We start from the raw sequence: 16,909 nt of genomic DNA on the forward strand, positions 1-16,909 counted from the left end.
ATGCTAAGATTTGAATGCATGTGCTTATGAAGTAAATTGAAAGATACATTGCCAAAATACTAAAATGTGGTCCAAGTGGGGTTTGAATCCAGGTATTAGTGCTGGAAGGCAATTGCTCTAACCATTAAGCTAACGTGACTTGTTTCAAATCATGGCTAATAGCATATTTATTTTTTATTTTATTTATTAATGTGTCATCTAATGCTGAAAGCTAGCTTGCATGAACTAATTTCAGTGAATTTATAATGCATTTATTGATATAGTAGTCAATTGGTATACATGTATATCACTTAGCATAATGGCAATGGATATAATAATAGTGCATTATATTTAAAGGCGCCTTTTTTAGCACTCAAGGACACCTAACAGTGAGTTGAAAAAAAAATGGAGTGAGGTAGAAGAGCAGAAGGACATTTAAGTTGGGTATGCAGTTTTAAACAGGTGTGTTTTAAATTGCGTGAAAGAGTCTATGTTTCTGAGTTGAGGTGGTAGTGAGTTCCAGAGGCGGGCGAGCACAGCGGCTGAATGCTCTGCTCCCCATGGTGGTAAGACGAGCGGCGGGGAGAGACAGGTGAATGGAGAAAGATGATCTGAGAGTGCAGGAGGGAAAGGTATATCTGCAAAGTCCAGTTGAAGGTAGGATTTGAACCCGCGACCGCCCAGTTACTGGACAATGCACTTTACCAACTGCGCCACTGAGCAGTATCAGGCAAGGATGATAAGTTGTATGTATGGAAGTGGGAAATCTCAATCTCCCTCCCATTGAAAACGAATGGGCAAAAGTTTATATTTAACGTTAAATTGTGCGAATACTGTAAGTAATGTTAAATCAGACGATATATAGCCCAGGAGGCATGCATTTTTGTAGTAAGTTGAAATTTGAACGGTGTAAATCGGCAGTATTATCTGGGAGTTGTTACACGGCAAAAAAGTGCGGAGGATAAAAATCACAATAATCTAGGTTTCAGCATTCCCACAAATATGAGCAGCTCTTACTTCAATATTGTCCACTTCCTGCAGGAATCTGAAGCTGACACACTCCAATGCCTCCTGCGGCCATTCATGGAACCAGTCAATAGCTGTACAGTTGACCACAGCAGGGAACTTCCTGCTACGAACTCGCAGTTTACTTCCTACTGGAGAGAAACACAGAGCCACCTATCACACACACACACACACACACACACACACACACACACACACACACACACACACTGGGTATGAGGTCGGATCCTCCAATGATTAGCACTCCCTACAATCAACATGAAAAATGGGAAACAGAGAATAAATTATTAGAAGCTACATCATTAAGCAAACACACCCTCTGGCAGGCATGTGAATTAAAAGATTGCGCTGAGCTCTGGGCTATGTTGGACTGATTGGAAACGAACAGCTGGCTTGTTGTGAATCCCAACCAGATGCTCTATCATGCTAAAGAAACCAACATACAGAAGGCAAACTCAAAGGACCCTCTAAACATCATCAACTCGGATAACTGCAAACAAATCCTACATTATCTGAAGCATTTGTTTGGCACAGCGAGGCCTCTCAGTCAGGGGGTAAAGATACAAGTTACACACAAACATATAAAAACAACATCATTTTGTAGTCATACATTTTTTTTGTTCATCCAATAATTGTATCTACTTTGCTCATTTGCTCTCCTTTTTGAAAGGGCATTTCATTCAGAAAAAAATACAACTAAAAAGTTCATATGTAGTAGCTCTTTAATTCTAAAATAAAATACATATAAAACCTAAAATATAGTTATTGTTAATCCAAACCATAAATATCCCAAAATGTACTCCATCAATTTTCTATACCATTTGTATTCATTTAGGGGCTTGAGCGAGATGGAGGATATCGCAGCTGACTTTGGGTGAGAAGCGTGGTATACCCTGGACTCAATACCAGGCTTCCGAAAAAAAAAACACAAAATTATTTAGCATGGAATAATGTGCTTTAGTTGACTGTTTTGGGTAAAATATATATTTGATTAATTTCTGACTGCTCAAGTCATTACCATTTTTATTCAATACAAAAAAATAGCACAAGCCACCATTAAGATTTCATGAAGCACTGGAGTATATACCATGACAAAACAAATACATATTTATACTCTAACATGGAAACAGGATTGTAAATGAAATACCGTGTCAGTTACCCCCCCCAACTCTTTACATTGTGAGAAATTCTTTGACAGCATGAACTCAGTCAAGACCCTCTTGTGTATTGCATATGCATATGACATTTGCATGTACAGTATATTACTACTCGTTTACTCTACATATGTAATGTATAGCAGAATATCTCTCAACAACGGAACATACCATCTTTTGTTGTAATATCTGGTAAATGGCCATTTAAAAAAAGAGGCTGAGTGTGTATGAACTGACATTATGCGTGTATCATTTGTCTGTTTGGTGAGCTACTCAAAACCAGGTGGCGAGCTTAAAGCTATCTTTTTGAGACACTTGCGAAAATAAATGATCATAAAACATACCGTGTTGGTGTGTTCTAATTTAGAGTCAGTAATCAGTTGGTTATTGTCTATTTTAACAAAACATTCTCAAATCTTGGTACAAGGTCCAACAGACATACTTATAGTCACCCTGAAGTGCAAAACGCAATGCTAAATTACAAAAAAACAAACACAGAAACAAATGGCTAAACAACCAAAAATAAACACAACAGTACATGAAAAAAAAAAATCGAATAGCTAAACAGAATACGCAGCTAAACAACAGATAATGAAAAAACACAAAGGCAAACAGCTAAACACACCAACAAATGAAATAATACAAAAACAAACAGCTAAACAAAAAAGTCAAACACAAAAAAATTAAAAACACAATAACAAATCGCTAAACAAAACAAAAACAGCAGCAAATGGAAAAAAAAAACTGAACTGAACAACAAAAAGCATTAAAATTATTCTAACCCTGACCACATTTTTAGCTAAAGTGCATTTCACTATTTTGTTAAGTCACAAATTACAGCCAGCAAAAAAGGAGTGAGAAACCAGCTGTATTCAATGTATAGTTGATTGGGCAGCTCTTAGATGATGCTGGAAGTATAACGATGCAAAAAGAGTTTCCTTGATTTTTTTTCAGATAATATCAAAACACTACTAGAGTCACCACTGTTTTTTGTTTTTGTTTTTTGCCATTTCCGTGTCATTTCTATCCAAAAAAAGCACCTTCATCAAACAAAAATGCACTTTAACCCAAAATGAGTCCAGGGAGCAAAAAAAGTTGGTCTTCCGGATCGTATCCCTATCTTATCTCGATCCCTTATCTCGTCTGCCTTTGGTCAAGGGATGTTGTATTGTATGATAATTGCTAATAATTGTTGTGCATAATTACTACTACTATGCATACAAAACCCACTGCAATCATGTCTTCTTGCTAACAGCAAATGAGACTCTCCCGCCCATGTATTCAGACCGATCATTTCACATTGTTGCAGATCCAATCTTTACAGGCATGAGCCTGACAAGTGGGATTGCCTTCCTCATTTATTCACTCCTCTACCTTGCGAGTGTACAGGGCTGGGAGCGAGATAGCGAGCTGGATATGGATGGTGATGGGGCTGCATGGTAATAGCGACAGGAAAACAACCCTCCGAGAATTCCCCAGTCCCCAAGAGGGAACAGAATGGTTAAACGTTTGTGAAATCAGCTCCAGCTTAACTGCAGCTTTTTCCAGTCATACCAGTGATTTATGACAAAGAACGTCACCAATGAAAGCATTCTGAAAGATCATTAGGGGGGAATTGTCTGGGGAGAGCTTCATCTTAAAGCCAGACGTTTACCTATCTATGAAAATGTTGTTATTCTGCGATCATAAATTAGGTGTGAGGTGAGAGGCAGCAGACTGAAGTTATATTGGGAGGAGATGGAGATCAAACAGAGGTGCAGGAATCTGAGAGACAAATTAACAGCAAACTTTCCCCCGCCTTCCCCGAGGAGAGCCACTGAGAACAACTTTCTCTGGATCATTAGTTGTGAAATGCACAGTAACAAAACACACAGTTCTTTGTACAGTACACGTCTGAGTATCTGATTAGTTCACCTTGAGCTGTCTGCGAACCCGGTCGATGAAGAACTTCCAGCAGTTTTCTCTTGTATCCATCAATCCTGAGCAGCGTACCTCTGGCCTCACACTGCCAATAATGTTCTCCACTTCATCGTCTGGGAACAGGTCGGGGATCTCTCCTTGAATAATTGCAGGATGCAGATTAGTGACGAAAGATCACAAGTTCTTAAGTTATTGTTTTCTTTCTGTTAACGTAAACATTTAGAAGTCTTCTCAGAATCTTTGTGATTGTTTCAGTTGTTTAGGAAAATTGGAAATATAAAAATCAGACCGTCCATCAGATTTTGAAAAAAAAGCAGATATCGATATTTATCAAAATCCCCAATATCGGCGCCATTTATCAGCCAGGCCGATTATCGCTCTAGCTCTATCCCTAGTCCCGGGACACACTTGCGTCATCGTCAATCTGTCAATATTTCAAGCCGAACAGTCAATCTGTCATTCGGCAATTGCTCAGCAAAATGAGTGTCCGTCAATGTTTCCGTCATTCGAGGTGGTCATTGATTAACGTTCCGTCAAATCGGCAATTGTCAACAAAATGGGCGTCCGTCATTGACGGATTGACGATTACATTGGCAGACAAAAACGCCTTTCCGTCAATGCTCACATTTTCGAAGTTTCCCATCAATCGGCAATTGCCAATAAAATAGGCGTCCGTCATTGACAGAATGTCCACCTCTGCTAAAAATATTTTTAAAGTTTTCTTGCAATGTCGCTTATCCCTAACCCCACCAAGCAAAACTGTTACATTAGCCAAGTATGAACCTGGTATTATTTTGGTCATCACTGATTTGTTCTCTGGGGACTAGTTATTTATCAGCACTATACAAACATTTTCTCTTTCTTTTGTTAACATCATAACCTTGGATGAAGTCTGCACTCTTCCAAGAGCAGCTGTTTGGTATTTTCTTCATTCCATTTTATTATTGTTACACATTCTGACTCTCTCTTTTTTGCTCCAGCTGCTGCATCGTGGTACCTGATGGTGTTGATAGATTCACTGAAATCTGTAGATAGGTTGACTGAGGATTATCACTTCCAGGAACACAAATGGTAAGAACACAAAATGCACCTTTTCTCAAATAGAAAAAAGAAAACAAAATGGAAAATTCCTCATGTCTACAGTCTTTCTTTTAGTCTAAGTGTGGAACTGCCAATGTGGAGTAATCATTTTTAACTGTCAAATACATTCAAACGTACTTGCAAATATGTTTGAACATACTTGTTGGTGAAATGCTAAAAACGTACACAATACACTTTTATAGACATATAGGGCACATAACACACTGGGGGGGGGGGGGGGGGTCACACCGTCTTCGCCCGACAACTCCCCTCCAATTTTAATGCACCACACAACTGTGTGTGTGTGTGGGGGGCGCCATCGGTTGGGGCAGACCGCAGTATATAGCAGTGCTGCGGTCCCCTGTCCGTATCCCAGCCGCGCCGCCCCCCTATTTTTTTCTTTTTTAATGCACCACATACACTCACTGACATGCCTGGGAGGCGGGTGGATCGGAGCAGAGGGGGATATCATTTCCCTCTGCTCCGGTTCACCTGCTCCCAATTTTAATGCACCACACACACACACTTGTATATACACTGGGTGGGGTCACATTCAAGCTTTAGGGGTAGAGTTCGCCAGTCGGCGAGCTGGCAAACTCAGTAACAGGGTTAACTCTCACTAAGAACGCTGGAGTGACGACCGGGGCCTTTCCCCGCTGGGCCTGGGGTTCGGGGGTGCGGTGCCCCCATCTCCCCTTCTGCCCCCGGTGTTCCGTCCCTCCATGCGGCGGTGGGGGGTTGTGGGCGCGGATGCCCTCTCCGATCCGCTGCCCGGCCCCTCTTCGGCGCCGGTGCCTGGGTGCGGGGGATCCCCAGGATCTGGGGGTTGGGAGTCAGCGGGCTGCCGGTTGGTGGGGGTGGGGTCGGGGGGAGGGGCGGCTTGGTTGGGGGGTGGTGGTGGTCCTGGGGGTGGGACGGTGTCTGGGGGTTTGGGGGCCTGGGGGCGGCTGGGGCTGGGTTGGGTGGATGGCGGGGATGGATGGGGGGCCATGGGGGGAGCGGGGGCTGTGGATCGGTGGGGTTCCTGGCGGGCCTGCAGTGCCCCGTCCTGCTGCGTTGGGTTGGGGGCGCGGGCCGCGTTGGGGTGGGGGGTGCTCCTGCTCCTGGGTTTGCTCTCCGGCCGGTGGCCCCTGCCTGCGGGGCCTGGGGGTTGTCCTTTGGCGCTGCCGCGGCCTGGGGGGCCCTGAGGTGTTGCGCTTGCTCTGTCCTGGTGGGGGTCGACGGCTCCCCTCTTTGGTGGAGATTTTCATGCATGCCAGATCCACCACACCAGCATTTATCGAAACTCAGACACAATCTTCTTCAGGTCATTGAATCGGTGGAGGCTGGTGATCTCAATCCGCTTCGTCTGTCCTTCCTTCCTTTCCTCAGTCTCTCCTTTGGTCTCTCGAGGTCTCCCTGATTTGTTGAAATTTAGATGTCTCTGGGGTTGGTGAAGGACTCTGGTTGGTGGCCTGGTGGGTGTTGTCTGGTCTGTGCTGGATTTCACACTTTCCTTTCTTTTCTTTGGTCCTTTCTCGGGTTTCCTGACGGCCTCACGGCTCTGGCTGGAAGTGTTCAGTTTAGGGGAACGGTATGGGATATTTTTTTTAATAGGTTTTAGGGGAACTAATGAATGCACACACACTCGCACGCACGCATGCACACACGCACACACACATGCACATACACATAATCACCCACATACAAAAAAATATATATATATAAAAAAAAAGGAGAGCAATGATGATGACATGTCAAATCGGTAAAATTACCGAATGAACAATACTGAGCTCTCCAGGAATAAATAAATAAAAAAATGCTAAAAACGTAGCATTTGGTTCCAATAATGCCACGACTAAGTTTTTTTTTAGCATTTGGGCTACATTTTACAAATACGTTTGAAAACTATTAAATAAACTTTGTTTATTCATAATTTTTATGATTCATTATTATTACTGCAGTACATGACTTCTATTCAGCTTTCCCCCCCCCCATAATGCCAAACGTATTTGCAAGTTCGCCCAAACGTACAGTATTTGCAATTAAATGTGTACATTTTCACATATTTAAATATGTTTAATTGTATTTGCAAATATGTTCGAACGTACTGTATTTGCAAGTACATTCAAACATATTTAAATATGTTCTGACTATTTGTTCAGACACTTGCCTGTCAAAAAAGTTTATTCCACATTGGCTTCCGTAGAAGCCTGAATTCAAAATTCAAAAAGGTTCCCATTATGTATTTTTCACCAGAAAACACATTTTATTTCATTCTCTACTCTCTCCCAAAAAACTCTGGGACACAATAGTAGATATGGATAGGGAAATTGTTGGCATTGTTCAGAAAATATAGTAACCGCTTTAAATGTATTTATTTGGCTGATTTTTATTTTGCGGTCTCCTTTAGTTAAGGAGTTTTGGTTTAGCATTGACTTGGCATAGCAAATGGAAGGATGGATTGATAGATAGTTAAATGATACAATCCTGTCCCTCAGGTGTACTTAACTCATTCACTGCCGTTGACAGTGGTAGACGTCAAAGATCAGTTTTTACTGTGCTGGTAGTGTGTGTTAAAATATGAATAGCTTTTTTTTTTTTGGTCAGTGAGTCTAGCAATAAACGGAATTGAGAGGTATTGATGTTGTCATGATCTGAGTTTCTGTTGAACTTTTGGATTTGCTTTTAAATCATTTTGGTTTTGTTACATGTTATTCAAAGTTCTATGTTTCTCATGTCCTGTTTGTGCCATCCCAGTCTGGTCATCAAGTCATTGCCTCCATCTGATCCTAACAGCCCTTCTCCTCATGTTAGCCAATCAGGTCTCTCCAGGTGTGCCTCGTCGTCTCATCAGTCTGTTTCGATTTAGGCCCTGTTCACACGGAAGCCAAGCCGGCTTTGTTCCTCCAAAAAATCTGGCACACACAGAAATGTTTCAAGACATGCGTGTGTCCAAAAGAAGACGCTGAGGACGTTTAACGGCTGTAATGTATATGCCAAGTCTGGAGTGGCGCTGTAGCGCAGCCACAGGGAGTTAACGGAAAGGTCAAGACTTTTGAAGGCGCAAGGCTGCCATATTGAAATTTGAGAACATTTGAGACAGTGCTTCGTAGAGACAGCATGATTTATATTGAGGACTTTAGACATTTTACAACTTGCCTTAAATACATGTATAAATTGTATGCTTAGTGATAATTACAAGAGGAAACTTGTAGATCTTTTTTTAATAAACAATTATAACTATAATTCAACAAAAGATGCCTCTGCCAAATATAATATTGGGGTATAAGGAACTGAGCGATAAAAGAAAAGGGGGTCTTCAAAGTTTTTTAAACAGTAGTCTGCTCGCAAGATGGGTGGAGTAAGAAAGCCGCTCTGTCGCTTCAACGGCTTTCACGGGTGTGTATGGGCTATTGGCTATCCAGATACAGTATATATATACAGATCAGTGGGACGAACACAGGAGAAGTGACAATGGCGGGTGATTCAAGTACATCATCACGCAAAATATTTTGCTGTAAAGCTAAAAAGGTTGCGCAAAACGACTACAACACGGCTTTCCGCCATTGTTGTTGACAGACTGGCGGTTCGCGCGCAGTCACGCGAGCATACGTCTTCAAACTGGAGGAGTATCCCGCATAAGGTGTCCACATTGGAACGTACGTTTTGAAATCTTTCCACTCTGGAGCCTGGTTAAAAAAGTGATCGGTTTCAAGCTCCGAAATGGCGCCACCGTGTGGACAAACTGCACGAACGGCAAGAAACTTATGCGGATACATTGTAACGGGCTTTTGTGGACGGGGCCTTAGTTACTCGGTTCATTGTCTAATGTTGCATGTCCTGGACTTGTAGACTTTTTTTTCTTGTTTCACTGTACCTTCTTAGTCTTTTTTGTAAATAAATACATGTTTCCCTGCAACCCTGCCTTGCCTTGCTTGCTTTCCTGTACTTGCATCCACCTACCATTTTTCATCCACTCCAACACGACGACTCCTACACGTGACGGATGCGCTGTATGATTTATAAGTGTAACATATTATTTGGCTTCTGACCACGTTTTTGCATATTAATATCTTCATGTTAACCCTAGGAATTTTCTTTTTTGGTGTATTAATATAAGTTACATTTAACTGCTCAGTAACTCAGTAAAAACTTGATTACACCCCCTTACTACATTCAATCAGAAACTTGTAAATGTAAGTCTTTACAAGGAAAATGAAATGAAATGAAAATAGTTGAGAACTTTTTGTGTTTTTTCTGCTGGCAAAAAAAGGCAATTACAAATAAAAAGGCAAATAAATACATAAACTTAACCCCTTTGGACTCATCGATGATTGCAGTGGACATGACATATTTGCATGTCTAAATGAATAAAAACACATTATTTGGATGATGTAATCACTTCTGGTTAATGAATTGATCCTAGCTAACCAATCACATAATTGCGAGTTCATTTGCATGATGTTCATGTTAAAAATATTACATATAAGCTTGGTAAGTTTACAACAAGTTACATCCATATTATCCTGGTGTCCACTATAACAAATAAAAGCATGAGAACCCCCCCCCCCCCCCAAAAAAAAAAAAATTGTTTCCATGTTGTTCCTATGTGGGAAAAGAGTCAAAATCAGTAAAAAATAAAAATGAAAATTTGCTCAGCAGAAAATAATGTGGGTCTGAAGGGGTTAAACGTTATAAATGGTTCATCCACATGAGCTCTGCTTGTCCACCCAGTAACACTTTGTGAACAGAGCTGAAAAAAATGGCACCACAGTGATGTTGGCTGTGACATATTAAAAAACCTTGCTCTCCTGCAAAATGTGACAGACAGTAATTAGTGAAGCCTGCCGTTACCCGATGCCAACAGATCGTTGACCAGAACGAGGAACCTCTCGTCTGCCACTTGGGCGTCAGTCATTAAGAGCACGGTGCCAACATTCTTCACGCCAGCTTTGATGTAGAGCGATGCCAGGTCACTCTGGGTGAGAGAAACATACAGAGTGGGGGAGTGACACATAATGAGATTCTGCAGCAAACGGGCAAGAGATTGTTAGGGTTTTATGGCGGGGGTGCCATGTAAATTCCAAGCACGGTGTTTCTATATTGAATGGATTATGGTTATAATTCCAGCAGCAACTCCTTCGCACATGCAAACAAGGCAAACACGAATGGAATGCATGCACCGCATTATGACACCAATCGTGACTTCAGTTTGTTTGTGTTTTGCTGTGTGCTTACTTTGAGGTCTGTGATACTGTAACCCTTCCTCAAGGTGATCTGGAAAACCTCCAGATTGGAGATGAAGGCAGCCAGTCGGGTCAGACTCTGCTTGCCACTTCCGCCTACTCCGACCAGCAGAGCGTTACCCCGTGGAGACTCCAGGATTCGATTTATACGGCAGCTGCATGTGGAGGTGCAGACAGTCAGATGAGTAAGGGCGGAATGGGTGGAAGTGGAAGCTAAAATGTAAGGAGGAGGTGTGCTGTCATAGCAATGTGACTCATCAAGGAAACAAGAAAAACGCCATGCAACAATGAAACAATGAAACATTATTTCGCTTGGCTTTCATACCGCCCGCTCCCACCATCTGTATGTGTCATTCACATTTACAATGCCAAACCTTACGAAACATTGTTCTGCCACAAGTAGTTAAGTCAAACTAGGGGTTCCTCCTTTATTTGTTGAAAAATGATATCTATCTTTGGTGTTATAATTTTCATGATTGCTTTATTTCAACCTGAAACTCTGTTTATCATTGCATCATATTCATTTGCAGTAGTAGTAAGTCAAATACCTCTGAGGTTGTAGGTCAGCTTCAACTCAAATTTGCAAGAAAAATATTCACTACATCCATGCATGCATATGGCAGACTCATGACCAGGGTGACCAGACGCCCATCAGATTTAGAAAAAAAAGCAGATATCGATATTTATCAAAATCCCCAATATCGGCGCCATTTATCAGCCAGGCCGATTATCGCTCTAGCTCTATCCCTAGTCCCGGGACACACTTGCGTCATCGTCAATCTGTCAATATTTCAAGCCGAACCGTCAATCTGTCATTCGGCAATTGCTCAGCAAAATGAGTGTCCGTCAATGTTTCCGTCATTCAAGGTGGTCATTGATTAACGTTCCGTCAATCGGCAATTGTCAACAAAATGGGCGTCCGTCATTGTCGGATTGACGATTACATTGGCAGACAAAAACGCCCTTCCGTCAATGCTCACATTTTCGAAGTTTCCCATCAATCGGCACTTGCCAATGAAATAGGCGTCCATCATTGACAGAATGTCCACCTCTGCTAAAAATATTTTTAAAGTTTTCATGCAATGTCGCTTATCCCTAACCCCACCAAGCAAAACTGTTACATTAGCCAAGTATGAACCTGGTATTATTTTGGTCATCACTGATTTGTTCTCTGAGAAATTTTTGTGTTTTTTCTGCTGGCAAAAAAAGGCAATTAAAAATAAAAGGGCAAATAAATATATAAACTTATATATTATATAAACCAGGGATAGTCCCATTATACGACGGACCCAAGTTTTACTGGGACAGCTCGATTTGGGCCTCTGTTAGAATAAATGTACATAAGTTATCCCATATTTGCTCTTATAGTATTGCAAAGCATGACTCATGCTTTTGCAGCTGCAGAACAGGAACTGTGCCCTTATCACAAGCTAAGGACCGAAACATTTTGTTGTTGGAACACCCTGTAAAAAAATATATAAAGAGAGGGCTCGGGAGAGTGTGCCGCAGAGAGGGTCGGAGATTCTAACTGAGCACATCTCTGTCCGTTCTCCTCGCGAGTAAAAAGAAGTCTCTTGTCTTCCTTCCTTGTCTATTGTTTATTAAATGTTCTAGGTTGACTTAAACTGACAGCCTCCCATTACGGCGCAGTCCTGTTTGGGCCTTTTGTCTCGAGCCCGATTGTTTTATCTCATTTTTACGCAGGTCCCGTCCCAGTGCCCTGTTTTTTTGTTGTTTTTTTTTTTTGTCCAAAATTGTTTGGGCCATGTGTATGTGAATCACACAGTTGTCAATGTCATAGCAATTTATATGATAAACCAACTCAAAATGAAGTGATAAATTATTTTCGATTTACTTTCACATTCACGTTTGTGCTATACCGGAACTAGAACTACACTTCCTGCTTGCATGTTTCTGATAATGCAATGTGGGACCGCAAAGTGATGCCAATGTACACTCAACAAAAATATAAACGCAACACTTTTGTTTTTGCTCCCATTTTTTATGAGATGAACATAAAGATCTAAAACTATTTTACCACATACACAATATCACCATTTCTCTGAAATATTCCTCACGAGCCAGTCTAAATCTGTGACAGTGAGCACTTCTCCTTTGCCGAGATAATCCATCCTACCTCACAGGTGTGCCGTATCAATATGCTGATTAGACACCATGATTAGTGCACAGGTGTGCCTTGACTGCACACAATAAAAGGCCATTCTGAAATGTGTAGTTTTTTTTATTTATTTATACTAATAAAACAAAACTGCACCACAGGTTTTCTGATCCCCTTGGAGGATACATTGAAACTGGCTTTCGTGTCGACGGGGCCTTAGACTGGTTTGGGAACAATATTTGAGAGAAATGGTGATATTGTGTTCGTGGAAAAAGTTTTAGATATTTGAATTCATCAAAATGTTGCGTTTATATTTTTGTTGAGTGTAGTTACCCCTGAAAAAAAAGGCCTGATGATTGATAGCTGCGCAGAAAAGCAAAAAAAAAAGAAGAAGAAAGAAAGTACTGTACTCACTCGCATTCAATGACCATTCACAAAGTAGGACATCTCAAACATCCATAGAAATACAAATTTAAAGCACCAAACAGCAATGCTTAGCGCTGTTGAACTGTCAACCAAGATAGCATTTAGCATTAGCTAAAGTAACAACACAACCACCTGTCACCAGATTGACTAGATTAAATTTGTTATAAATAGTTCCTGGTGAGAATTTATTTTTTAATTTTGAAAAACTGGTCACCCTATTCATGACTTGATTATTACTTGCACTAGTGTTAATTTCGTCAACGAAAACTAAACAAAAAGAATTCCGTCAACACACATTTTTTACCAGACTAAAACCCTCGTTAATAAACAATAACTGGGACTAAATCAGTATGCATTTTGGTCGACTAATGAAAACGAGACGAAAATGTACTTCATAAAAACTGGAGTAAAATCTAGGGATATTTTAGTTCATGAATAAAAACGAAAAAATTATCCATCCATCCATCCATCCATCCATTTTCTTGACCGCTTTTCCTCACAAGGGTCGCGGGGGTGCTGGAGCCTATCCCAGCTGGCTTCGGGCAGTAGGCGGGGTACACCCTGAACTGGTTGCCAGCCAATCACAGGGCACACAGAGACGGACAACCATACTCACAATCACACTTATGGACAATTTGTAGTGTTCAATTAACCTGCCATGCATGTCTTTGGAATGTGTGAGGAAACCGGAGTATCCGGTGAAAACCCACGCAAGCACGGGGAGAACATGCAAACTCCACCCAGGAAGGCCGAAGCCCGGACTCGATCTCACGTCCTCTGCACTGGGAGGCGGACGTGCTAACCAGTCAGCCACCGTGCCGCCCTTTAAAGTATATATATATTCAATTTGCCAAATTGTGACTTACGAGGATTCGGCCCAACTAATGCTTGCGAATTTACTAGCTCGTAGCATGGAGCCATAGCAGCCACTTGTTGATCTACTGTAATTGTGTGTGAAGCTGTTTTTTTATCAAAAAGATGACAGAAAATTGCACATTGAAAATGTGAAATAGTTTTAGATCCAAAATGTTGAACATAATCTGCTGACAAAAAAAAAATCAGGGGTAAAATGATTGTCCTGACTAAAACTAGACTAAAACATTGACAGTTTTTGTTGATGAAATAAAATGATGTTTTCTTGGACTAAAATAAAGACTAAAATGCTATATTTATAGTTGACTAAAAATGGACTAAATAAAAATGGGATGAGGTTAAACTAACTATGATAAAAACTAACAAGTGTGATTGAAACGAGACTCAATTGAAACATGGTGGATAAAATGAACACTAAATTGCACTAAACTTTGTTAAAACAACCATCTAAATGCCAGTGACGATGCGACTCACAGATTTCTCTCATGTCAATGTCAGAGGTTTTGAAGTATACAATTTAGCGCTAATTTTGATGAGCAATTTAGGCTCAGTGGCAGTCCCTCCTCTATTGCATTGTCTTTTTGTCAACCATTGCAAATAACTTTTGACAGTCTCATGTCTGCTTTTGACAGTCTATAAAACAAAATGGAGCTATTCATCTTAAAATACATGCAAAACCGGTCCATCTCCTTGACAGACAATTGAGAAAGTGACAGAAACACTTCATCTCTATTCTTTTTTTTGTGAGCCTCCCCACATTGTCCCCGGGGGTTTGTAATCTTCCACTCACATGTGCGCCATGGCATCCTCAAACAGCACCAGGTTGAGTGTGGCATTGACCTCATTGTAGCTGTCCAGTACCTCCAGCAGGTTTTTATTGAGGCTGCTCCAGGATTCCACAGCCATGTACCTGGACTCCCCGAGGCCGTGGGCAAAGTGGCAGTACAGGTTCATCTTGCGGGTCTTTTCCAGACTCTCCTCCATGTCCTTAGGGAGGGACGCACACATGCACACACATGGCCCTTGTCAGCATAACATTAGTGTTAAGCTTAAACAGTTTGGACAGGGGCATAGCTGAATATCGTAGCGGCGTACAGGGGTGACCTAGTTCATTTACACTTCAGCTAACTATCGGGTCCCTGAATATCTCACTAGAGAGATTCTGTTTTGTTTTCCCTGCCAACTTCCTCTGGTGCGATGCTTCCAATTCGCATCTATATTGCGCTCTATTGCAGACTGCATTTACATAACACTAAATTGGCATCCTTGCTGTCCAAAGTGTCTCTAAAGAGTTGCTTGTTAAAATCATTTGAAAGTTGGGAGCATATTGCGCTGTAATACTGTTAAAGTTAAAGTACTACTGATTGTCACACCCACCTAAGCGGGTGCGAAATCCCTTCTCCGCATTTGACCCATCCCCCGAGGGAGTGGTGAGCAGCAGCAGAGGCCGCGCTCAGGAATCAATTGGCGAGAGGTTCATTGTCTTTTTGTGGGCGTATGTACACATATACTTGGGCCCGACCGATATGCTTTTTTTTTTTAGGCCGATGCCGATACCGATTTTTGGCAGGAAAAAATACTGATTAACGATTAATCTGCAGATTATTTAAAGATGTATACAATGCCTAAAATTACCCTCCCTAATTCCTTTTTAATGGGTGTCACTTATGCACAAACCTTTGCTATGAAGATTCTCTGTCTTGAATGACAAGTCCATAGTATGACCTTAACAAATTTCATGAAGTATACAAGGGAATTGTATTATGCATGTGTGTCAGTAATAAAAAAGATAAATGTTAGATGTTTGCATCCTTGAATTTTGAGAAAAGAAAGTCTTTGAATCCTTGAAATGTCAACTTTAAATGTAACTTGAAAGGACAATGACAAAATAAAACAATAAAAAAAGTTAAATAAGAATAGGATACACTCAAATAATAGCAATTGAAAAAACAATAAGAACAAATACTGTCTGTTCCTGTGCATTTTGGCCTCTTGGGGGCAGTGTGGTGCCGTGTATCCATGGCGTACACAAAGTGAGTACAGAAGAAAGTTGCGATTGAATTCTATTAAAATAACTCGTTTTTTACACATTGGGAAGAATTTGTGCCTTTGTGTAGTTATCTTACCTGTGGGTATGTGTTCCCACAGCATTTGTGTGAGAATATTCTTTATTTGAAGGGAAAACACTCCCAAAGTCGATGCTAATTTAGCGCTAGATAAACGATGTTTTAAAAACGAAGCATGTTTTGTCCTGTTTTTAGTTTTACAGTTAACTCCAACTGAGCTGTCATTAAATAGCTTGAAGGACGTTTAGGGACAACAGAATAACCAGAATAACATACGCTACACACTTGCTAGTTGCTAATGCTATGTAAGCAAAATGGTGCATTCAGGGTACGTTCACAGCGTCGAAAACTTTGGTTTTCTTCTAATGTTTTAAGGGGAAAATAATCGGCCATTAGGCCCAATTGGACGATTGTTTTGGCCGATGTTTGAAGGCCAATAATTGTCTAATTAATCGGTCGGGCCCTAAGTCATTTTGTGGCATGTGATGGACCCAGGGAGTGCAGTGAGTCAAGAAGAGGACAGAAAACCATTCAAATGTTTTCCAATTTGTTGGGCTTGACAGCACAGGCCCTGATAGCCAGACCCCCATACCACCCTTTTTAATATTCTCTACAATGCTCTCTTCAGTCGACACCCCCTCACCCATTCGCTGAGCATTATTTTCACTCCTCCCATCTCTCTTCTCCGGTGTTGCTAACCGATGTCAAGGTCCAAGCCGCAGAGCAGGTAGCCTAATGACCTCCCCTCCCTTGTCTTTCTTTTCAAAACTTTGTAAAAAAAAAAAAAAACTTACCTCAAAGAACTTTTTCACCGTGTCTGCCTGCAGCTTATCAAAGACCTGGAAGTCCTGCTCCTCAACAAGCTTGTCTCTGTAGACGCGATTGGACTCATGCAGGTAGATTTTCAGCAGGTCCAGAGGGGTTTTCAGACACTCACCGGTACTGAAGAGAATGCCCTGGGCAGGAAGGTAGAGAAGGGAGCTTAGTGTTTTCATTCCAATTTAAACCACACAAAGGTGGCAAATGCACTGAAGGTTA

General features: G+C 41.2%; 1 protein-coding gene across 3 annotated transcripts in view; it reads right to left on the reverse strand.

Moving 5' to 3' along the window:
- Positions 1-16,909, reverse strand: part of dnah9 (dynein, axonemal, heavy chain 9) — a 195,707-nt gene that overhangs the window by 84,174 nt on the left and 94,624 nt on the right. For all 3 annotated transcript variants that reach the window (XM_077551042.1, XM_077551043.1, XM_077551044.1), the window contains 6 exons: positions 16,666-16,827; positions 14,596-14,792; positions 10,380-10,542; positions 9,996-10,119; positions 4,074-4,216; positions 997-1,158 (listed from right to left, as the gene is read on the reverse strand). In XM_077551042.1, the coding sequence (XP_077407168.1) occupies positions 997-1,158; positions 4,074-4,216; positions 9,996-10,119; positions 10,380-10,542; positions 14,596-14,792; positions 16,666-16,827 (951 nt within the window). The remainder of the gene's footprint in view (positions 1-996; positions 1,159-4,073; positions 4,217-9,995; positions 10,120-10,379; positions 10,543-14,595; positions 14,793-16,665; positions 16,828-16,909) is intronic.

Source organism: Vanacampus margaritifer, chromosome 18 (genome assembly GCF_051991255.1).
Source record: "Vanacampus margaritifer isolate UIUO_Vmar chromosome 18, RoL_Vmar_1.0, whole genome shotgun sequence".
NCBI classification, from domain to species: Eukaryota; Metazoa; Chordata; class Actinopteri; order Syngnathiformes; family Syngnathidae; genus Vanacampus; species Vanacampus margaritifer.